Genomic DNA, 25,317 nt, shown 5'->3' with positions numbered 1-25,317 from the left:
CCTCAGCGCAGCCGGGGTCCTCGGTTCCCCCAGCAACCAGGATAAGCCTGAGCACCGAGCTGGGCACTCGGTACTCAGGCCTATGCAGCAGGGTGAGTCATGTGATGCTGGCCACGTCACATGACCCCGGCTAGTCAGTATTCTAACAGGCAGCCTACTGGCCACAGGTTGCCTGTTATTTAGGTTCCACCTGCGATTTTGTCTTACCTGGTGTACTTACCGTCTGCTGAATCCCTGAGGATCCTCTGCCTGCTCCTTGTGTACTTTTGCTGCTCTCCTGGTATTCTGACCCCAGCTTCCTCCTGACGATTCTCTGCTGATTCCTTTGGTACTTCACGACTCTCCTGGTATTTATGACCCCGGCTTCTCCTGACTATGGTCTCCTGGTATTGACCCACGTTCTGTTGTTTGTCTGGTCTGTCCTCCCTGCACTTAGTCCAAGCTAGGGATTGCCGTCCAGTTGTCCCCTTGTTATTAGGTCTTGTGAGGCAAGTAGGCCAGGGGTAAGGGAGGAGAGCAGTGGTCGCTTCCCTCCCCCCTGTGTGTGTACGCGACCGTTACAGCCACTTTAACAGACTGCGAAAAAAAAATGGACAAAACCCCTCCCCACAAAAAAAATATTCTTTTTAGAGGAAAAATTGTTAGGCAACATTCTTTCCTGTAGATTCAATTGCATATACAGTGTAAATTACAGTGCCAAAAATTACAAGGAAGAAGAGATACATCCTGTATATCACATAAAGGAGTGCCTCATTCACATGGTGCTACATCTGTTCAGGTAGTGGGACTCCTACACTAAGTGAAAGGGCTGCCAAAAACTGCAAGGAACTGTCACTACAATGCACCCTTTATTACACATAAAGGAGGGCATTATACACACCCTTTAAAAATGTATCATTGATGGCCTGCTGGTGACCCTCAAAAACATTAGGAGCAAGGGCTTGCTGATCTGACCACCTAAGAAGTTAATTGACCCGGTCAGCACAGGCTACCGAGAAAGAATGACCAATTTTAATCGTAATTTTCATTTGGGTTCCAGAGAGCGTCACATAGCAGAGTTAGTGCAGGGAATGGCGGTCAGCATTTGTTGCCTCTTTACATTATGGAACTGTACCACAGTTACAAGCTGCTATATGACTATCTTGGAAATCTATGGTCTACCCCAAAGAAAGATCTAGGGAAAGTGGCACATACAATGAAAAAAAGGAATACAATTGTAATTCCTCCAGGCCCCAAACGCGAAAGGGTTTAATATCTCCTGAAAAGGCATCTGCAAAGGAGAGAGGAGAAAAGGGAGTCAAGCCTGACATATAAAAAAAAAAAACATTGAAAAATTTACCCCTGTGCCACTATATAAAAAACAGAATCCTGTAAAAAATACATGCGTGAAAGATTCACTATTGCAGGAAACCAAATTATGTTTCCTTCCAAGTCTGAAACATAGAAAATAATATACCATGTCAACTGACCCCCAAAAAAATTGTAGGTGAGGGCCTGCAGGTGAGCTGACCCTCCCTGAAGAGGGACATGAGGATATCTTATGCACTGATTCCCAAACTTGTAAGCCTCCAAAGTCAGAAGAAGATGACGGGGGGGGGGGGGGCAATTAGTGTTTCACTTGGTTTATGATGGGGATGAGACACAGTTGTCAATAAGTAGGGTCTTGTTAGGTCAACATCAGCACAAGTCAGGAGGATGACCAGAGTGAGCAAGTGGATTTGGAGATGGGGGACGATGACATCACTGACCCAACCTGGGAAGGTGAAAAGCCAAGCGAGGACAGTAGGACAGAGGGGGAGGGATCCACAGCACCGCAACAGGCTGGAAGAGGCTGTGTGGTGGCAAAAGGGAGAAGGCGGGCCACAATTAACAGGCCAGCAACTGTTCCCCCTTGTGCAAATCTCCCTTGACAAGGGGTAGGTGTTCTGCGGACTAAATTCATGCACAGAAGTCACCCAAACTAGTGAAATTTGTCACAAATAGAAATAATTCTCTGGTGAATAACTGTATATATGGTTTCTGCCTAAATTCACACACAGATGTGACCAAAACTAGTTAAATTTGTCCCAAATAGAAATAAATTTATGCTGAATTACTGTGTATAATGGTTGCAGCCTAAATTCACACACAGATGAAACACACACTAGGGATTTTTGTCCCAAATAGAAAGAATTCTCAGCTGAATTTCTGTATATATGGTTGCAGTCTAAATTCACGCACAGTTGTGACCCAGACTAGGGATATTTGTCCCAAATAGAAATAATTCTCTGCTGAATTACTGTATACATGGTTGTAGACTAAATTCACGCACAGATGTAACCCAAACTATGGAAATTTGTCCCAAATAGAAAGAATTATGTGCTGGAATACTGTATATAACGTTTGTGGATTGAGCGCGCACACAGATGTGGCACAAATTTTGTTAATTTTCACTGAAAAATACATTTCTATGATGGAGCTGTGTATATCTCACTAGCAGGCACACTCTAGTGAATAAGCCCCTTTTTAGAATTTCTGCTAAACACACTGCTTTCTGATGGTGTACTGTAGATCTCACTGATATGTAATATTTATTTCTTTTGAAAGCTTTTTGGTACTGAACACAGTGATTTTCCAGCCCTGCACTATCTGTCCCTTCCTGCAGACGCCAGTCCCTAATACTGCTGAATTTAACAATTGTTAAAAAATAAAAAAAATGCTGCACTGCTGTCAAACACACACTTTAGTCCTGAAGAGGAATGTTTTGTCTTTCAAGAGCTTTTATTGAGTTCAATTGTTGTAATTTCAGCAAACTGCTATACCTGCCTACTGTCGGCTCTCCCTGACGCTGAATGATCCGAGCGAGAGACGTCGGCTCCTATATAATCTAGTACCAGGTGTTCCGGCCAGCCAACCAGTGTAAGGCTTATAGCTAGCATGGCTATAGCATTACACTGGAGGGAATCACTTACCTGAACGCTGATTGGATGCATCAGGAGGCGCCAAGCATGTGGGGTGGAGACTCGAGCAATGCGACGAGCACACGTGGTATTCGGCCGAGTACCGCCACGTGCCGAGCATAGCGATGCTCGAGCCAAACCGTATTTGGCTGAGCATGCTCGCTCATCACTAGTAGACAGAAGAAACAGGTCTCTTTTGACAAAGTTTAGATATGGCACCATGGATGATCTAGTCTGATGCATCATGCACTGGTGTGTGGAAATCCTGGCTGATCAACGCCTGATTCATCTTCAAGAAGGTCAGTTTCCCTACACCTTGGGTGGACAAGCGAGTTCTCCTTGGGTAACTATTGGCCCCGCCGCACTAAACACTCGCTCTGATGCCACACTGCTGACGGGGCTGGAAAGCTTGTCCAGGGCCAACTTGGCCAGTTTTTGCCACAAATCAAGTTTAGCTGCCCAGTTGTCCAGGGAATCTTTGATGTGGGGTGGCAGGGTTCACTTTAAGAATGCCACAACCTGCTGGTTCAGGTTCTGCTCTATGTCTACCTGGTGCTGCTGGTGAGTAGTTTCTTCAGTAGGCGGGTCAAGAAAACTGCTCATCAGAGACTCTAGACTTAAGTTGCTGCTGATGGAGCTGGTACTGCTCCTGCCCCCCACCCCCTTTGACCAGGCTATCACTACACAAGCAACTGTGCTTGTATCAGGCCATTTTACGCAAGTTACTCGGAGTGACTTCCTGCCTCCATCTTCACTGCATACTACCACGGTGTGTCTGGATCATCTTTCTTGTTTTCCTCATCACCCTATAGCTCCTCTGGCTGTTCCTGCTCCTCCTCTCCTGTCAACTGTGTAGAAAAGCCACCCATTTCTCTACTAGTGATGAGCGGCATAGGAAATATTCATATTCACAATATTTCGTGAATTTTTTGCATAATATTTGCAATAAATTAGTAAATTCTAGAATTTGCGATCTCCAATCATTATTTTTGCGATTGCGCAAATCGACACCAATGATGCGCATTTTTGGGGGGCAATACATGCAACTTCACATTTAATCAAGTCTGAGTACATAATACTGATTGGCGCACTAAGTATTGTTGTGACATCACAGCACTGTGTCTAACAGAGACACTAATCCCTATCACAGCACAGTAATTCATATCACACTACCTAACACCCTGCACTGGAGAATTAATATATAAGCAGAACTTTGTGGCACTCTGCCGTCTGTTTGCTACTGGAATTCAGGTTCCCACCCCGTCTTATAATAAATATAAAAACTCTAGCAATTGAGTTGCAAAAAATTGATCTTTTTAAATTGGTATTGCGGCTGTGTACAATGTGACGTTTCGGCCACACATTGGCCTTCATCAGACTACAGTAAAAGAAAAAAAAACTAAAGAAATAATGTATTCAAATATTACATACAGATGACTGAATGACAGTATAATGATAATGATAATGTTTGGATATGACTATGCTTGTGTAATGTTGCTGGTATTCACAGATTATTTATGTGCTTTATGGGCTTCCTTTAATCTGGACAGTATGTCCCTTAACATGGTTCCAACAGAGGTATCTCCACTATAGGACCCGACCGATATGCCTGGATCTATGATTTATGTCTGGTTATTGATTGACATGTGGATATGATTACAGAACCCTCTGGATCCCATTTATCATGTATCATGCTTTTTTATTTTATTTTTTCAATTTTTTTCAATTTTTTTCATCTTCTCATTCTCTTTATTTGCCATAGTATATTTAAATGTATATCTGGTCAACTTTCCTATTGGTTGCTAGGGATGTTGCTAAGCTTTGACAAAGATATTGCAGCCTTCTCATTGGCCCACAAGCAAGAAGCAGTAGTACTGATATAAAAAAAAAATTTGAATATTTGCAATTACGAATATATAGCACTATAGTCTAGATTCTCGCGAATTCTCGAAGTGCCGATATTCGCAATAAAAATTAACAATTAGAATATTTGCGAACAACATAATTCTCTACGCATTGCTTGTGCTCGAAAGTTCGCCTCCTCCTCCAGTTCAGTACCCAAAGGGCTCATGTGGCCATGAGTTGTAGTTGCCATGTCTCTTGTCCCATGGCCTGCCAGATTTAGCAGCATCTGTTCCAGGACATGAATCAGTGGAATGATGTTGGTTATTCCATAGTCCTGGTGACTGACAAATAAAGCGGTCTCCTCAAAGGGCCCAAGCAAATGGCAGGTGTCACGCATGAGCTGACACTGGCTAACATTGAAGTTACACAGGGGAGTACCTCTGTCTGCCTGTAATATCAAGAAATCGTTTATGGCCTTTATCTGTTCATATAATTGGTCCAACATATAGATTGTGGAATTCCAATGGGTGGAAACGTCGCATATCAGCCTATGTTGGGGGATGCTGTTCTGCCCATGCAGCTCAAGGAGGGTGTGCTTTGTGGTGTACGAGTAACTGAAGTGCATGCAAAGTTACCTGGCCAATTTTAGGATGTTTTGTAGATGGGGTGAAGACTTCAGGAACAGCTTTACAATCAGATTGAACACGTGCGCCATGCAGGGTGCATGGCTCAGCCCTCCTTGTCGCAGCGCTGATACCATGTTCTTATCCTTGTCGGTCACCATGGTTCCGATTTTGAGTTGTCGAGGAAAAAGCCAGGTTTTGATTTCTTGATGATGGACATGGAGTATTTCCTCCCCTATGTTACTTTGTTCGACCAGGCAAACTAGGTGCAGAACAGCATGACACCGTCGTGCCCTGCATATGTTGTATGCTGAAAAAGCACTGTGAATTGTCCCTGCAGTGGAAGCGGAGGAAACGGAGGATGGGGAGGCACAGGCGGACATTGTAGCAGGACCAACGGTGTCAAAACATAGAGGCGGAAGCTCGTCACCTGGCCAAGTTGCTGGTGTGGCTGGGCAGGAGCCACATTTACCCAGTGGGCCATAAAAGACATATATTCTCCTTGACCGTAGTTATAACGCCACATGTCGGCACTGCTTTGCACTTTGGCAGACACTGACAGGCTCAATGACTGGCCCACCTGCTGTTAAACATATGTGTGCAGGGCTGGTACTGCCTTTTTCGCAAAGAAATGACAGCTTGGGACTCTCCAACTCGGCTTGGCACAAGCCATCAGTTCTCTGAAAGGTGCAGAGTCCACCACTCGGAAAGGGAAGGATTGCTGCACCAGCAACTTGGCCAGGAGCCCGTTCAGCTTCAGCGCCATTGGATGAGTGCACACATACTGTTGTCTCTTGGCAATCGCTTCAGTGATGGATTGCTGAAGAAATGACTGATGAAAAGTAGGAGGATGAGGAGCAGGAGCATCCAGACCAGTAGATGATGGGAAAGACAGACAGCTCCCTTCGGCTGAGGTGATGGAGCCTTGACTGCATGAAATCGCGCGCATGCCACTGGGTGATCAAGTGTTGCTGCGGTAGGCTGAACCACCAAATCGGAGCCACAGTTCTCTTGCTGCAACTCCTGCTGCCAACCCCCCCCCCTTCTTCTGCTGCTGCTACTTTTGCCTGCGACAAAAACATTTTGGCCTCTGCCCGTTCCCTTTGAAGGGCCTGTCACTTGTCTGTCTGACATACTGTATAAAACCAGAATGAAATGAAATAATACACCCCAAAAAAGGCTGTAGTACAATGTAACTTAACAGCAGAACAGCAATTAGGACGTATACTTTTTCCTATTAATACACCCCTCCCAAAAAAAGGATAACAATCTAAATTCACTGCAGAACGGCTAATAGGACGTACATATATTTCCTATTAATACACCTCTTAAATGGCTGTAGTACAATGTAACTTCAATGCAGAACGGCAATTTAGACGTATTCTTTTTCCTATTAATACATCCAAAAAAAAGTATAGCAATCAAAATTCACCGCAGAATGGCTACTTGGAAGTATGTATATTTTCTATTAATACACCCCATAAATGGCTGTATCACACAGCACTTGCACCCCAATAACAAGCAATGTTTGCTGGAATTACTGAGCGAGGCAAGGTGTAATAGAATTGCTACTATTACCCAGGCTGTACACTTCCCTATTGGACCCTGTTCTCCTTTTATAGTGTAGATAATGCCTCCCTATCCTTTCCCTATACTATGAATAATCTTTCCCTGAACTTCTAAATCATTTTTTTCAGCACAATAAAGTCTTTCCTAGCACCGTTTCTAGCACCTGTCACATCTCTCCCTGCACTATGCACACTTGAAAATGGCAGAATCCAAGATGGCTGAGGCTATTTATAGGGCTGTGACATAACAGGGGCTGTCTGGATGCTGATTGGCTGCATGCATGGCATTGTGGGTGATCCATAATTCCCAGAGTTCTTTGCTCCATGTCCTAACATATGCAGCAACCATTTCAGGAAAAAATGTGATTCATTACTACAAAGCATGAGTAAATTTGGCAATGGTGCAAATCAAATTTTTCCTGAAATTCGGATCGAATTCCACTTTGTCAACTTCAATTCGCTCATCTCTAATAATAACCTCAATTAATTTTAAGGTAAGATTAAAACAAAACATAATCTAATATATTACATTTATAGTCAAGCAAAAAAAAGGAGAAAAAATAAAGAAAACAAGCTTGAGTATCAGTATTATAAGAATCTAGCGAAAAGAGTTACAGAAAACTGCCAACATGACTTTTGGGAACTGATACAAATACAAAAATTAAATATTAACCACCTCCGGACCGCCTAACGCAGATGTGCGGTCCGGAGGTGGCAGCCCTGCGCAGAGTCACGCATATATGCGTCATCTCGCGAGGGCCGGGATTTCCTGTGAACGCGCGCACACAGGCGCGCGCGCTCACAGGAACGGAAGGTAAGTGAGGGGATCTCCAGCCTGCCAGCGGCGATCGCTCGCTGGCAGGCTGGAGTTCCGAATTTTTTAACCCCTAACAGGTATATTAGACGCTGTTTTGATAACAGCGTCTAATATACCTGCTACCTGGTCCTCTGGTGGTCCCTTTTGTTAGGATCGACCACCAGAGGACACAGGTAGGTCAGTAAAGTCGCACCAAACACTACACTACACTACACCCCCCCCCGTCACTTATTAACCCTTTATGAACCCCTGATCACCCCATATAAACTCCCTGATCACCCCCCTGTCATTGATCACCCCCCTGTCATTGATCACCCCCCTGTCAGGCTCCGTTCAGACGTCCGTATGATTTTTACGGATCCACGGATACATGGATCGGATCCGCAAAACACATACGGACGTCTAAATGGAGCCTTACAGGGGGGTGATCAATGACAGGCGGGTGATCACCCATATACACTCCCTGATCGCCCCCTGTCATTGATCACCCCCCTGTCATTGATCACCCCCCTGTAAGGCTCCATTCAGACGTCCGCATGATTTTTACGGATCCATGGATACATGGATCGGATCCGCAAAACACATGCAGACGTCTGAATGGAGCCTTACAGGGGGTGATCAATGACAGGCGGGTGATCACCCATATACACTCCCTGATCACCCCCCTGTCATTGATCACCCCCCTGTAAGGCTCCATTCAGACTTCCGCATGTGTTTTGTGGATCCGATCCATGTATCCATGGATCCGTAAAAATCATGCGGACGTCTGAATGGAGCCTTACAGGGGGGGTGATCAGTGACAGGGGGGTGATCACCCTGATCACCCCCTGTCATTGATTACCCCCCTGTAAGGCTCCATTCAGACGTCCGCATGTGTTTTGTGGATCCGATCCATGTATCCATGGATCCGTAAAAATCATGCGGACGTCTGAATGGAGCCTTACAGGGGGGGTGATCAGTGACAGGGGGGTGATCACCCTGATCACCCCCTGTCATTGATAACCCCCCTGTAAGGCTCCATTCAGACGTCCGCATGTGTTTTGTGGATCCGATCCATGTATCCATGGATCCGTAAAAATCATGCGGACGTCTGAATGGAGCCTTACAGGGGGGGTGATCAGTGACAGGGGGGTGATCACCCTGATTACCCTGATCACCCCCTGTCATAGATCACCCCCCTGTAAGGCTCCATTCAGACGTCCGCATGTGTTTTGTGGATCCGATCCATGTATCCATGGATCCGTAAAAATCATGCGGACGTCTGAATGGAGCCTTACAGGGGGGGGTGATAAGTGACAGGGGGTGATCAACCTGATCACCCTGATCACCCCCTGTCATTGATAACCCTCCTGTAATGCTCCATTCAGACGTCCGCATGTGTTTTGTGGATCCGATCCATGTATCCATGGATCCGTAAAAATCATGCGGACGTCTGAATGGAGCCTTACAGGGAGGGTGATCAGTGACAGGGGGGTGATCACCCTGATCACCCCCTGTCATTGATAACCCCCCTGTAAGGCTCCATTCAGACGTCCGCATGTGTTTTGTGGATCCGATCCATGTATCCATGGATCCGTAAAAATCATGCGGACGTCTGAATGGAGCCTTACAGGGGGGGTGATCAGTGACAGGGGGGTGATCACCCTGATCACCCTGATCACCCCCTGTCATTGATCACCCCCCTGTAAGGCTCCATTCAGACGTCCGCATGTGTTTTGTGGATCCGATCCATGTATCCATGGATCCGTAAAAATCATGCGGACGTCTGAATGGAGCCTTACAGGGGGGGTGATCAGTGACAGGGGGGTGATCAGGGAGTCTATATGGGTGATCACCCCCCTGTCATTGATCACCCCCCTGGTAAGGCTCCATTCAGACATTTTTTTGGGCACAAGTTAGCGGAAATTTTTTGTTTGTTTTTGTTTTTTCTTACTAAGTCTCATATTCCACTAACTTGTGTCAAAAAATAAAATCTCCCATGAACTCGCCATACCCCTCACGGAATCCAAATGCGTAAACATTTTTAGACATTTATATTCCAGACTTCTTCTCACGCTTTAGGGCCCCTAAAAAGCCAGGGCAGTATAAATACCCCACATGTGACCCCATTTCGGAAAGAAGACCCCCCAAGGTATTCCGTGAGGGGCATATTGAGTCCATGAAAGATTGAAATTTTTGTCCTAAGTTAGCGGAAAGTGAGACTTTGTGAGAAAAAAAACTAAAAAAATCAATATCCGCTAACTTATGCAAAAAAAATAAATTTCTAGGAACTCGCCAGGCCCCTCATTGAATACCTTGGGGTGTCTTCTTTCCAAAGTGGGGTCACATGTGGGGTATTTATACTGCCCTGGCTTTTTAGGGGCCCGAAAGTGTGAGAAGAAGTCTGGGATCCAAATGTCTAAAAATGCCCTCCTAAAAGGAATTTGGGCCCCTTTGCGCATCTAGGCTGCAAAAAAGTGTCACACATGTGGTATCACCGTACTCAGGAGAAGTTGGGCAATGTGTTTTGGGGTGTCATTTTACATATACCCATGCTGGGTGAGATAAATATCTTGGTCAAATGCCAACTTTGTATAAAAAAATGGGAAAAGTTATCTTTTGCCAAGATATTTCTCTCACCCAGCATGGTTATATGTAAAATGGCACTTCAAAACACATTCCCCAACTTCTCCTGAGTACGGCGATACCAGATGTGTGACACTTTTTTGCAGCCAAGGTGGGCAAAGGGGCAGATATTCCAAAGTGCACCTTTCGGATTTCACAGGCCATTTTTTACAGATTTTGATTGCAAGGTACTTCTTACACATTTGGGCCCCTAAATTGCCAGGGCAGTATAACTACGCCACAAGTGATCCCATTTTGGAAAGAAGACACCCCAAGGTATTCCGTGAGGGGCACGGCGAGTTCCTAGAATTTTTTATTTTTTGTCACAAGTTAGCGGAAAATGATGATTTTTCTTTTTTTTTCTTTTTTCCTTACAAAGTCTCATATTCCACTAACTTGCGACAAAAAAATAAAAAATTCTAGGAACTCGCCGTGCCCCTCACGGAATACCTTGGGGTGTCTTCTATCCAAAATGGGGTCACTTGTGGCGTAGTTATACTGCCCTGGCAATTTAGGGGCCCAAATGTGTAAGAAGTACCTTGCAATCAAAATGTGTAAAAAATGGCCTGCGAAATCCGAAAGGTGCACTTTGGAATATATGCCCCTTTGCCCACCTTGGCTGCAAAAAAGTGTCACACATCTGGTATCGCCGTACTCAGGAGAAGTTGGGGAATGTGTTTTGGGGTGTCATTTTACATATACCCATGCTGGGTGAGAAAAATATCTTGGTCAAATGCCAACTTTGTATAAAAAAATTGGAAAAGTTGTCTTTTGCCAAGATATTTCTCTCACCCAGCATGGGTATATGTAAAATGACACCTCAAAACACATTCCCCAACTTCTCCTGAGTACGGCGATACCAGATGTGTGACACTTTTTTGCAGCCAAGGTGGGCAAAGGGGCACATATTCCAAAGTGCACCTTTCTGATTTCACCGGTCATTTTTTACACATTTCGATTGCAAAGTTCTTCTCACACATTTGGGCCCCTAAATTGCCAGGGCAGTATAACTACCCCACAAGTGACCCCATTTTGGAAAGAAGACACCCCAAGGTATTCCGTGAGGGGCATGGCGAGTTCCTAGAATTTTTTATTTTTTGTCGCAAGTTAGTGGAATATGAGACTTTGTAAGAAAAAAATAAAAATAAAAAATCATCATCATTTTCCGCTAACTTGTGACAAAAAATAAAAAGTTCTATGAACTCACTATGCCCATCAGCGAATACCTTAGGGTGTCTACTTTCCAAAATGGGGTCATTTGTGGGGTTTTTCTACTGTCTGGGCATTGTAGAACCTCAGGAATCATGACAGGTGCTCAGAAAGTCAGAGCTGCTTCAAAATGCGGAAATTCACATTTTTGTACCATAGTTTGTAAACGCTATAACTTTTACCCAAACCATTTTTTTTTTGCCCAAACATTTTTTTTTATCAAAGACATGTAGAACTATAAATTTAGCGAAAAATTTATATATGGATGTCGTTTTTTTTTTTGCAAAATTTTACAGCTGAAATTGAAAAATGTCATTTTTTTGCAAAAAAATCGTTACATTTCGATTAATAACAAAAAAAGTAAAAATGGCAGCAGCAATAAAATACCACCAAATGAAAGCTCCATTAGTGAGAAGAAAAGGAGGTAAAATTCATTTGGGTGGTAAGTTGCATGACCGAGCGATAAACGGTGAAAGTAGTGTAGTGCCGAAGTGTAAAAAGTGCTCTGGTCATGAAGGGGGTTTCAGCTAGCGGGGTTGAAGTGGTTAAATATGGAAAAATACACTTCGAAAGATTTACTGTTTCATAAAAAAACTGGCACAATAAGGTTTTTAACCAACCCCGCTCTGTCAATAGGACTTAAGACCATCCAAATCTCTCTGAGTATCATCACCTTTTTTGAGTCATCTGTCTAACATCTCACAATATTTTAACCCACATTTTGGTCCCACATTTTGTGTAATGTGAATAAGAATCATTCAGTGTCTGGCTCTACTGCACAATGACCCCACACGGAGTACTTTGGGGAATCTGCACCCACATCACCACCTGGCAGGAACAGCAGCGCTTTTAAGTCCTCTTAAGTGCAACCTAGAGGGAGAATACAATACTGTGCCACAGTGCACATCCACCAATGTGGTTAAATCAGCTCTTCCCTAAAACATCAAAAATGGGGCAAGTTTTTCCTCAGTTTCAATGCCAAGAGACAATATTTATCAATAAGACAATTAACCAAGAACTCCACAACTTTTTATTCGCTGATCTGTTAGAAAGGTACATGATATAAACTAAAGGTAATCTTCATACCAGTGACTGTATTTGTGAATTATAACCTTCCTTCTGATCCTCAGCTGTGTCATGTGATCAACACTCTGAGTCTCCAAATATCAAAGCATCTTATCTGTGGACAGTAAGCCATTTTTTCTATGTATTCCTATGGGAGCATTAATGTCAGTCTCATAGGAATGAATGAAGAAGTTACTGACTTCCTTTCCTGTGTCAGTGAGAAATCAGTGTCAGTCACATGACACAGCTGAGGATCAGATGGGAGCTTATAACTAACAAATAAAGTGTCCGGTAAGAAGATTAAGTTCACTACAATTAACAACCTTTCTAATGGGCCAGAGAAAAAATATATGTGTGGGAGTAATTCTTTTAACAAAAGCTAAATTCTTATAAAATTGGTAAGAATTGACCTATATTGAGCAGTTCTCTGGTGGATTCAGTGAAAAAAAGGAAGCCTGACAATCCGCAAGCTACACTCAAAGTGAAAGCTGTAGAGCAAAAACTGTTGAAAGTTTTTAATAAAGACCAATTGGAATAATATTTTTTAGCTTATAAAGAGTAAAATGGAATAATATAAAATGACCTCAAAAGTGTCCATAGCCTTCAAATCTAAATAAATTAAATAATGTGGCATCCAAAAAAAGAGGTGCATACAGCCAATGTTAAAAAGCTATCCAATCCTCCAAGATAAATGCTGGGTAAACTGTTGTGCAGGAGCCCATTGTATATCACCGCTATAAGGGAAGCTATCCTCAGGAGATCATACAATACTTTGCTGACTGGGGACCAGGATTTAATACATTTTTCCTTCTTGTGTAACACAATTCTCCTTATTTCCATGGTTAAATAAAGAATAAAGCTTTTACGAATAGAAAATTAGTAGAAAAGGGGTTCTACTGTCCTTAAGACATTTTGGGGGTCATTTATTAAGAAATGTACCACTTTTCAGTGTATTTAAGATGCAGATTTTGTCGTAAAGGCGTTTGAAGTAAAATCTGCTCCTTTTCCATGCTTTTTTGATGTATTAAAAAGGGTGGCGTGGGTGGCCTGTCTCATTTAGCATTTTCTATGTCAGTTTATGGTGTGGAAAATGGTCTTAAACTAGATCAGCAAGGGAGTTGTCATAGTTTAAACCATGTTGCACAGCCAGCGGAACCAAGCACCAAAGTTATGTAGAGGCCTGCAGTCAGCTTTTGGCGATTAAGACTGGTGTATAAATTGCCGTTCTTCATAAATGACCCCCTTTTTGTATATAGTAGTCAGAAGTGATCTATTTTTTTATGATTTCTGACTCTAGATCATTGTTATTAATACTGACACATGCCAGTTTTCAATGTATTTCAGATATATTTATGAGATACAGTACTAGAAAAAGTACCTGGTGCTGCCCGAGCATGAAATCACTAGTAGCCCTATATACTCTGACAGTTACACACTGTTAATTTTATTTTTAACTATCCCCATAAGAGTGACCTCCACAGTGTCCCACCCCTTTAACTATGATATCCACAGTTTCCCACCCCCTTAACAGTGACCTTCATAGTGCCTCACCCCCTTAACATTGCTCCTCACCACACCGCGGACCCTAACAATGACCTATAACAGTGAAAAAAAAATGTCTGTGAAGGTTCTCATTTATCCAGGTCATGGTATATCTGTAAAGAATAAATAAAGGCAACTGGACGTACTGTAGATTTCTTGAAAACGTTTCACTTGTCCTTCCAACAAGCTTTCTCAATTCTGAGTGACTGTCCAAAAATTCTGGGAATAAATATGTAACTGAATCAACATCTGGTAATTATACCCAGCATTGGGTCAAAGGTGTTGATTCCATTATCATAATTAGAGTCAGTAGGTGATAAAGACTTCCCAGAAAAAGGTGTCAAGACAGCATTGTATGACATCTATTGTCTGCCACATACAATGCTGTCTTGACACCTTTTTCTGGGAAGTCTTTATCACCTACTGACTCCAATTAGGATAATGGAATGAACACCTTTGACCCAATGCTGGGTATAATTACCAGATGTTGATTCAGTTACATATTTATTCCCCGAATTTTTGTACAGTCACTCAGAATTGAGAAAGCTCGTTGGAAGAACGAGTGAAACGTTTTCAAAAAATCTACAGTACGTCCAGTTGCCTTGATTTATTCTTTACAGATAATGAAAAAAAAAATTATGGAAACCTGGTGTAAAACTGTGTATATGTCACTGAGGCGAAGAATGAAGGACCTGCAAGCTTCTCTAGGCTCATAAGGATCATGTAACCATGTGTATGATATTGTTAAGATATAAGTGAAGGACCTCAGAGAGTATTTTTTATTCAGAGTACTGGGTGGCTCATGACAAGAGTCTGCAGGCTGAACATAGTCCAAAATATAGCCATACCTATCAATAGATCCACACGTGGAGCTCCACTCTCCTCCATATCACAGCAATTCAATCATGTAGATTTCAACAATAAAATTGATATTGCTGTTTAGTGAGTCTTCATGTCATCATAGATGAAACATATTTGTGTGTTTTTATTTAATACAAAATCACTGGTTACATGGGTAAGAACAAATAACCTAGCTAGTGAGACCAAACAAGACTATCACTGGCACTGGTATATGGCCAGAAGGAGGTTTAAATAGAGAACCAAGTCCCAGGATCAGAACCTGATAGGTCACGACTCAATGCTCCATTAGTCAGAACACTAGCACACAGGGATAGAGCAGATAAGAAATCAGCCCACTAATCCCTTAATCTCCTAAACTCCTCCAGCACACGCCTGTCCTGTGGAGAAACAAAGCATTGCATTCTGTCGCATCACCGGGAAGGTGGCTTAGCAGCACAGTGGTGACAAAGCTGGAGTTCCCGCCTCTAAAGCCCAGTCAGGTAAGTTTGTGATAAAAATATTGCGAGGTGTGACATCCTGTAATATCTAATAAATAAATCTGAAATACATTAACTACTGGCATGAGTCAGAAATCATAAAAAAATAGGTCAACTCTGAATTACTATGCTCCATCAATTTAGACCTAGAACAGTTGGCTACATGCCTGAGCACAAATCCAAAGAAATCATGTTGTATACCATTTATAAATAAATAAAAATGTACAAAATCTTTATTGATCAATTACTATAAAAACACAATAAAAATTACCAAATAAAAAGATGGAAATTTGCAACAGCAGGGGCAACTGGTGGACAAAAGATGTAACAGTGTCCGCCTCAAGGTGAAAAAAATCATGCATGTGATATGGAAAAAATAACACACCCATACAGCCTTACAAGCAAGTAAACAGGCAGAACACTGCTAAGGATAATTAGGCTAAAGAAAAATAGTACATTACAGAATACAAAAAAATAACAAAATGGTGTTCAGCATTTTGCTGTCGCTTCATCCGTGCATTTGGCTAGAATCTATTCAAACCTGAATCAAAATTTTTTATGATACAAAATGACTTTCAAGAAACTTTCTCATCTCTAGTTTTCAGCAATTCTATTATTGCAGCTTATTTGCATTGACTTATAAGATTTTACATACCTTTGTGTTCTCTGAATCTCTGAAAAAAAATGTCTCTTCATATGGTGAGATAGGAGGAAAGTTTTCATCTCCAGATTGTTCTGCATTAATTAAGTAAAAGAAAGTCAGATTTATGATATAATTAATTTGCTAAATACTTACAGAATATACAGTATCTCACAAAAGTGAGTACACCCCTAACATTTATGTAAATATTGTATTATATATTTTCATGGGGCAACACTGAACATATGACACTTTGATACAATGTAAAGTAGTCAGTCTACAGCTTGTATAACAGTATAAATTTGGTGCACCCTCAAAATACCTGAACACACAACCATTGATGTCTAAACCGCTGGCAACAAAAGTGAGAACACCCCTAAGGGAAAACAGTCAAATTGTGTTCAATTTTTTTATATATTTTGTGTGACCACCATTATTTCCCAGCATTGCATTAACTCTCCTGGGCATAGAGTTCACTAGAGCTTCACATGTTGCCACTGGAATCCTCTTTCACTCCTCCATGATGACAACACGAAGCTGGTGGATGTTAGAGTCCTTGCGCTCCTCTACCTTCCGTTTTAGAATGGCGCTAAGATGCTCAATAGGGTTTAGGTCTGGAGACAAGCTTGGCCAGTCCAGCACCTTTACCCTCAGTTTCTTTAGTAAGGCAGCGGTCGTCTTCGAGTTCTGTTTGTGGATATTATCATGTTGGAATACCGACCCTGCGGCCCAGTTTCCGAAGGGAGGGGATCATGTTCTGCTTCAGTATGTCACAGTACATGTTGGCATTCATGTTTCCCTTAATGAACTGTAGCTCCCCACATATGGAAGCACTCATGCAGCCCCAAACCATGACACTCCCACCACCATGCTTCACTGTAGGCAAGACACACTTATCTATGGACCCCTCACCTGGTTGCCGACACACACGCTTGACACCATCTAAAATAAATAAGTCTTGCATCTTGGTCTCATCAGACCAAAGGACATGTTTCCAGTAATCCATGTCCTTTGGTCTGCTTATCTTAAGAAAACAGTTTGAGGGCTTTCTTGTGCATCATCTTTAGAAGAGGTATCCTTATGGGACGACCATGCAGACCAATTTGATGCAGTTTGTGGCGTATGGTCTGAGCACTGACAGGTTGACCCCCACCCCTTTAAAGGGCTTCTGTCACCCCCAACCCCCAATTTTCAGTTTTTGACTTATTATATTTGTTAATGTAAGCAGATTCCATATATGCCCCTCTTACCTCGGGCAGTGCAGTAATTACAGTAAAAAACATACTTTTATTATATGTAAATTTCTTCACTACCAGCAAGTTGGGCGGACTTGCTGGTAGCCGCCGCATCCTATGTTTGAAAATACGCCCCCTCCTCCACTTGATTGACAGGGCTAGCGAGCGCTTTCCTCCTCTCGCTGGCCCTGCCTGCAGCCTCAAAACCCACGCCTGCACCGTACCGGTCGTCATTCGGCACAGGCGCTCTGAGAGAAGGACAGCCGCTCCTTCCTCAGTGCGCCGATGACGTCAGCCCTACACCCGGAAGAGTGCTGAACTAGATCCATTGGATTGACCCATTGTTTCAAGACAGCAGCGCTCACAATGAGCATACATCATATAATATGATCACTGATTAAATGGATAAGTGGACGGATTAGATAGATAGATAGATATTGTTTTTTTTTTTTTTTGTTAATGTTATATCTCACCTCTTTGCAAGCTCTGGGTAAGTGTTCCCCCAGGATAAGACTCTATTGCTGTAGTGCCTTTTGTATAGCTTAAAAAGAAGTAAACATATATTTAACAAACAACACATGCAAAACTTATGTACCTGTACAGATGCATTTCCATGAGTGTGGTGAGCATGACATACAGTGTCCATGCTAAAAGGAACTTAATTGGTGGAATTTATATCAATGAGGCAAGTAACAAGAACAACAGCAAAATATCCATGAATATACTATATCTGGGTTGATGATCTAATATGTATAGGGGCCTGCCAACAGTCTCCTGAGAACAGTGGTTAACTGAAAGGCAAACTAGAGCGGTCTGGGAGTAGCTTATTCACCTTCCCCAATGAAGTAAACATGCACACTCTACTTGGGCCAGTGTGCATGTTTGAATTTGGGAGACCTGTATATTTTACTGATTCTATTTGGGGTATGTATGACTTTTTGATCACTTTTTATTAAAAAATTTTTGGGAAGGCAAGGCAACCAAAATAGGGCGATTCTGGCATATTTACATTTTTTGCCATTACAGTGTTCAGCGTAAGCGATATATAGTTTTATATTTTGGTAGTTCAGGCATTTTTATGTGATGATACCAATGATGTTTAGAATTGCTTTTGCTTATTTATTTTTATTTGTAAAATGGGGAAATGGGGTTATTTGCATTCTTAATTCTTTAGATTTTATGATGTTTTTAAAAACCTTTTTTTCTATTTTTAACCTTATTTTAAGCCCCCGGGCTTATACCGTAGACTGCAACAGTTTATCGTTGCAGTCTATGTTAAAATTGTTGTCTTTCCACAGGCAGGGCTCACTAGGACTGAGAAACGTTACAAGGCACCCAGCTCCCATAGCAATTGAACAGCTTCTGCAATCTCATCACAGGAGAGCTGTTTGGTCACTGGGAGCAGCCCGCTCCCAGTAAATGACCCCTCAGATTCTATGGTAATAATTGACAATAACGGACACTGCCAGCAGGTGTCTCCTACGTATATAATGCAGCAGTCACTGGACAACTATGGCACCTACTTAGCTCTTGAGCGGACATCATGTTTGAAACCCTGCCTTTCATTACAGGCTGTATGTTATAGAGCAGGTGGAGTTTAATATATAGTTTTATGGGAAATTTCCTCGCTCCCTCCAACTATATATAATTCTGCTCAGCTCCTCCTGCTCTATAACATGTTGCCTGCAGATTAATTTGTGTTTTCAAGGTGAAAGGTTTGCTTTAACCCTTCTACCAGTTTTTGACAGTGTTATTAAATATATTTCATGTTCATTTATGAAAAAATCCCAAATTTACCAAAAATTCCGAAAATTCTAAATTTTCTAAATTTCTATTTCTCTGCCTTTAAAGTAAAAATTAATACCTCATAACATATTCATTACTTAACATTCCCCATATGTCTAATTTATGTTGGCATCATTTTGTAAATGTCATTTTATTTTTTAGGACGTTAGAAGGCTTAGAATTTTAGAGACAATTGTTAACATTTTTTGTAAAAAATTCCAAAACCTACTTTTTAGGGACCGATTCAGTTCTGAAGTCACTTTCTGGGGCTTACATAGTAGAATCCACCCATGAATGACCCTATTTTAGAAACGACACCCCTGAAGTTATCTAAAATAGTGATAAACGGGGGAGGTCATATTCGAATTTGCAGTATTTTGCAAATATTTCGTAGAATATTCGAATATTCTCGAATTTGAATATTCGTTATATTCTATTTTTTTTTACTTGCAAAATCAGCAATGTGATGATCGCATAATATGCGAATATTACGCGATCAATACAGGCGTGGGTCAAAAAGGAATATACACTATAGCACTATAGTATTAGTGCTATATATTAGTTTTTTAGAATATTCATAATTTTTTTCCATCTGAAGTTATGATTCCTCCCTGCTTAAGTTGCTCGTCAAGCAACTTAAGCAGGGAGGAATCATGACTTTGGATGGAAAAAAATTACAAATATTCTAAAAAACTAATATATATCACTATATCGAATATAGTGATATATATAAATTTTTTTGAATATTGATCTTTTTTACTTGAAAAATCGGCAATATAATAAACACGTAATAAGCGAATATGACGCAATCAATACATGCGTGGGTCAAAAAGGAATATATAGTACTATTGATTATACTGCTATATATTTGTTTTTTAGAATATTCAGCATTTTTTTTTCATCTTAAGTCATGATTCCTCCCTGCTTAAATTGCTTGACAAGCAACTTAAACACTCCAGTACCGCCGTACGCAGGATTGCATCCTGCCGGCGGCCCTGCTCTTCTGGGTGGACGCATATACGCGTCCTCCCGCGAGAGCCGAGATTTCCTGTGAACGCGCGCACACAGGCGCGTGCGCTCACAGGAACGGAAGGTAAGCGAGTGGATCTCCAGCCTGCCAGCGGCGATCACTCGCTGGCAGGCTGGAGATGTGATTTTTTTAACCCCTAACAGGTATATTAGACGCTGTTTTGATAACAGCGTCTAATATACCTGCTACCTGGTCCTCTGGTGGTCTCTGTTGTTTGGATCGACCACCAGAGGACACAGGCAGTTCAATAAAGTAGCACCAAACACCACTACACTACACTACACCCCCCCTGTCACTTATTAACCCTTTATGAACCACTGATCACCCCATATAGACTCCCTGATCACCCCCCTGTCATTGATCACCCCCCTGTCATTGATCACCCCCCTGTAAGGCTCCATTCAGACGTCCGTATGATTTTTACGGATCCACGGATACATGGATCGGATCTGCAAAACGCATACGGACGTCTGAATGGAGCCTTACAGGGGGGTGATCAATGACAAGGGCGTGATCACCCATATAGACTTCCTAATCACTTCCCTGTCATTGATCACCCCCTGTCATTGATCACCCCCCTGTAAGGCTCCAGTCAGACGTCCGCATGATTTTTACGGATCCATGGATACATGGATCGGATCCGCAAAACACATGCGGACGTCTGAATGGAGCCTTACAGGGGGGTGATCAATGACAGAGGGGTGATCACCCATATACACTCCCTGATCACCCCCTGTCATTGATCACCCCCTGTAAGGCTCCATTCAGACGTCCGCATGATTTTTACAGATACATGGATCGGATCCGCAAAACACATGCGGACGTCTGAATGGAGCCTTACAGGGGGGTGATCAATGACAGAGGGGTGATCACCCATATACACTCCCTGATCACCCCCTGTCATTGATCACCCCCTGTAAGGCTCCATTCAGACGTCCGCATGATTTTTACGGACCAATAGATACATGGATCGGATCCGCAAAACACATGCGGACGTCTGAATGGAGCCTTACAGGGGGGTGATCAATGACAGAGGGGTGATCACCCATATACACTCCCTGATCACCCCCTGTCATTGATCACCCCACTGTAAGGCTCCATTCAGACGTCCGTATGATTTTTACGGATCCATGGATACATGGATCAGATCCGCAAAACACATGCGGACGTCTGAATGGAGCCTTACAGGGGGGTGATCAATGACAGAGGGGAGATCACCCATATACACTCCCTGATCACCCCCTGTCATTGATCACCCCCTGTAAGGCTCCATTCAGACGTCCGCATGATTTTTACAGATCCATGGATACATGGATCGTATCCGCAAAACACATGCAGACGTCTGAATGGAGCCTTACAGGGGGGTGATCAATGACAGAAGGGTGATCACCCATATACACTCCCTGATCACCCCCTGTCATTGATCACCCCCTGTAAGGCTCTATTCAGACGTCCGCATGATTTTTACGGATCCATGGATACATGGATCGGATCCGCAAAACACATGCGGACGTCTGAATGGAGCCTTACAGGGGGGTGATCAATGACAGAGGGGTGATCACCCATATACACTCCCTGATCACCCCCTGTCATTGATCACCCCCCTGTCATTGATCACCCCCCTGTAAGGCTCCATTCAGACGTCCGCATGTGTTTTGCGGATCCGATCCATGTATCCATGGATCCGTAAAAATCATACGGACGTCTGAATGGAGCCTTACTGGGGGGTGATCAATAACAGAGGGGTGATCACCCATATACACTCCCTGATCACCCCCTGTCATTGATCACCCCCCTGTAAGGCTCCATTCAGACGTCCGTATGTGTTTTGCAGATCCGATCCATGTATCTGTAAAAATCATACGGACGTCTGAATGGAGCCTTACAGGGAGGTGATCAATGACAGGGGGTGATCAGGGAGTGTATATGGGTGATCACCCCTCTGTCATTGATCACCCCCCTGTCATTAATCACCCCCCTGTAAGGCTCCATTCAGACGTCCGCATGTGTTTTGCGGATCCGATCCGTGGAGCCGTAAAAATCATACGGACGTCTGAATGGAGCCTTACCAGGGGGTGATCAATGACAGGGGGGTGATCAGGGAGTCTATATGGGTGATCACCCCCCTGTCATTGATCACCCCCTGTCATTGATCACCCCCCTGTCATTGATCACCCCCCCTGTAAGGCTCCATTCAGACATTTTTTTGGCCCAAGTTAGCGGAAATATATATATATTTTTTTGTTTGTTTTTTCTTACAAAGTCTCATATTCCACTAACTTGTGTCAAAAAATAAAATCTCACATGAACTCACCATACCCCTCACGGAATCCAAATGCGTAAACATTTTTAGACATTTATATTCCAGACTTCTTCTCACGCTTTAGGGCCCCTAAAAAGCCAGGGCAGTATAAATACCCCACATGTGACCGCATTTTGGAAAGAAGACACCCCAAGGTATTCGCTGAGGGGCATATTGAGTCCATGAAATATTGAAATTTTTGTCCTAAGTTAGCGGAAAGTGAGACTTTGTGAGAAAAAAACAAAAAAAAAAATCAATTTCCGCTAACTTATGCAAAAAAAAAAAAAATTCTATGAACTCGCCATGCCCCTCATTGAATACCTTGGGGTGTCTTCTTTCCAAAATGGGGTCACATGTGGGGTATTTATACTGCCCTGGCATGTTAGGGGCCCTAAAGCGTGAGAAGAAGTCTGGGATCCAAATGTCAAAAAATGCCCTCCTAAAAAGAATATGTGCCCCTTTGCGCATCTAGGCTGCAAAAAAGTGGCACACATCTGGTATCGCCGTACTCAGGAGAAGTTGGGGAATGTGTTTTGGGGTGTCATTTTACATATACCCATGCTGGGTGAGAGAAATATATTGGTCAAATGCCAACTTTGTATAAAAAAATGGGAAAAGTTGTCTTTTGCCAAGATATTTCTCTCACCCAGCATGGGTATATGTAAAATGACACCCCAAAACACATTCCCCAACTTCTCCTGAGTACGGCGATACCACATGTGTGACACTTTTTTGCAGCCAAGGTGGGCAAAGGGGCACATATTCCAAAGTGCACCTTTCAGATTTTGCAGGCCATTTTTTACACATTTTGATTGCAAAGTACTTCTCACACATTTGGGCCCCTAAATTGCCAGGGCAGTATAACTACCCCACAAGTGACCCCATTTTGGAAAGAAGACACCCCAAGGTATTCCGTGAGGGGCATGGTGAGTTCCTAAATTTTTTTATTTTTTGTCACAAGTTAGCGGAAAATGATGATTTTTTATTTGTTTTATTTTTTCCTTACAAAGTCTCATATTCCACTAACTTGCGACAAAAAATAAAATATTCTAGGAACTCGCCATGCCCCTCACGGAATACCTTGGGGTGTCTTCTTTCCAAAATGGGGTCACTTGTGGCATAGTTACACTGCCCTGGCAATTTAGGGGCCCAAATGTGTGAGAAGTACCTTGCAATCAAAATGTGTAAAAAATGGCCTGCGAAATGCGAAAGGTGCACTTTGGAATATGTGCCCCTTTGCCCACCTTGGCTGCAAAAAAGTGTCACACATCTGGTATCGCTGTACTCAGGAGAAGTTGGGGAATGTGTTTTGGGGTGTCATTTTACATATACCCATGCTGGGTGAGAGAAATATCTTGGTCAAATGCCAACTTTGTATAAAAAAATTGGAAAAGTTGTCTTTTGCCAAGATATTTCTCTCACCCAGCATGGTTATATGTAAAATGACACCCCAAAACACATTCCCCAACTTCTTCTGAGTACGGCGATACCAGATGTGTGACACTTTTTTGCAGCCAAGGTGGGCAAAGGGGCACATATTCCAAAGTGCATCTTTCGGATTTCGCAGGCTATTTTTTACACATTTTGATTGCAAAGTACTTCTCACACATTTGGGCCCCTAGAATGCCAGGGCAGTATAACTACGCCACAAGTGACCCCATTTTGGAAAGAAGACACCCCAAGGTATTCCGTGAGGGGCATGGTGAGTTCCTAAATTTTTTTATTTTTTGTCGCAAGTTAGTGGAATATGAGACTTTGTAAGAAAAAAAAAAAAAAATCATCATTTTCCGCTAACTTGTGACAAAAAATAAAAAGTTCTATGAACTCACTATGCCCATCAGTAAATGCCTTAGGGTGTCTACTTTCCGAAATGGGGTCATTTGTGGGGTTTTTCTACTGTTTGGGGATTGTAGAACCTCAGGAAACATGACAGGTGCTCAGAAAGTCAGAGCTGCTTCAAAAAGCGGAAATTCACATTTTTGTACCATAGTTTGTAAACGCTATAACTTTTACCCAAACCATTATTTTTTTGCCCAAACATTTTTTTTTATCAAAGACATGTAGAACAATAAATTTAGCGAAAAATTTATATATGGATGTCGTTTTTTTTGCAAAATTTTACAGCTGAAAGTGAAAAATGTCATTTTTTTGCAAAAAAAACTTTAAATTTTGATTAATAACAAAAAAAGTAAAAATGTCAGCAGCAATGAAATACCACCAAATGAAAGCTCTATTAAGAAGAAAAGGAGGTAAAATTCATTTGGGTGGTAGGTTGCATGACCGAGCGATAAACGGTGAAAGTAGTGTAGTGCAGAAGTGTAAAAAGTGGCCTGGTCATGAAGGGGGTTTCAGCTAGCGGGGTTGAAGTGGTTAAGCAGGGAGGAAACATTACTTCAGATGGAAAAAAATAACTAATATTTTAAAAAACAAATATATAGTACTATATTCAATATAGTGCTATATATTCCTTTTTGAACCACTCCTGTATTGATCTGCATAATATTCGCATATAACTCGAAGTTGCGATATTCACGATGAATATTCGTAATTCGAATATTTGCGCTCAACACTAATCCAAAACTGATTTTTACAGACTTAGTTAACCCTTTAGGTGTTCCACAAGAATTAAAGGAAAATTGAGATGAAATTTCTAAATTTCACCTTTTTGGCAGATTTTCCATTTTAATAATTTTTTTCTTTTAACATATTAGGGGTTAACAGCCAAACAAAACTCAATATCTATCACCCTGATTCTGCAGTGTACAAAAATACCCCA

At 42.2% G+C, this 25,317-nt stretch overlaps 1 protein-coding gene across 1 annotated transcript in view; it reads right to left on the bottom strand.

Annotated features, from left to right (window-relative positions):
* ARAP2 (ArfGAP with RhoGAP domain, ankyrin repeat and PH domain 2) overlaps nucleotides 1-25,317 on the bottom strand; it is a 449,134-nt gene that overhangs the window by 406,976 nt on the left and 16,841 nt on the right. The window contains 2 exon segments of the mRNA XM_044276099.1: nucleotides 16,205-16,284; nucleotides 17,898-17,965. Of these exon segments, the coding sequence (XP_044132034.1) occupies nucleotides 16,205-16,284; nucleotides 17,898-17,965 (148 nt within the window).

Source organism: Bufo gargarizans, chromosome 1 (genome assembly GCF_014858855.1).
Source record: "Bufo gargarizans isolate SCDJY-AF-19 chromosome 1, ASM1485885v1, whole genome shotgun sequence".
Taxonomy (NCBI): Eukaryota; Metazoa; Chordata; class Amphibia; order Anura; family Bufonidae; genus Bufo; species Bufo gargarizans.
Note: the sequence above shows the minus strand (reverse complement) of the source record. Positions and strands in the feature narration are given on the sequence as shown.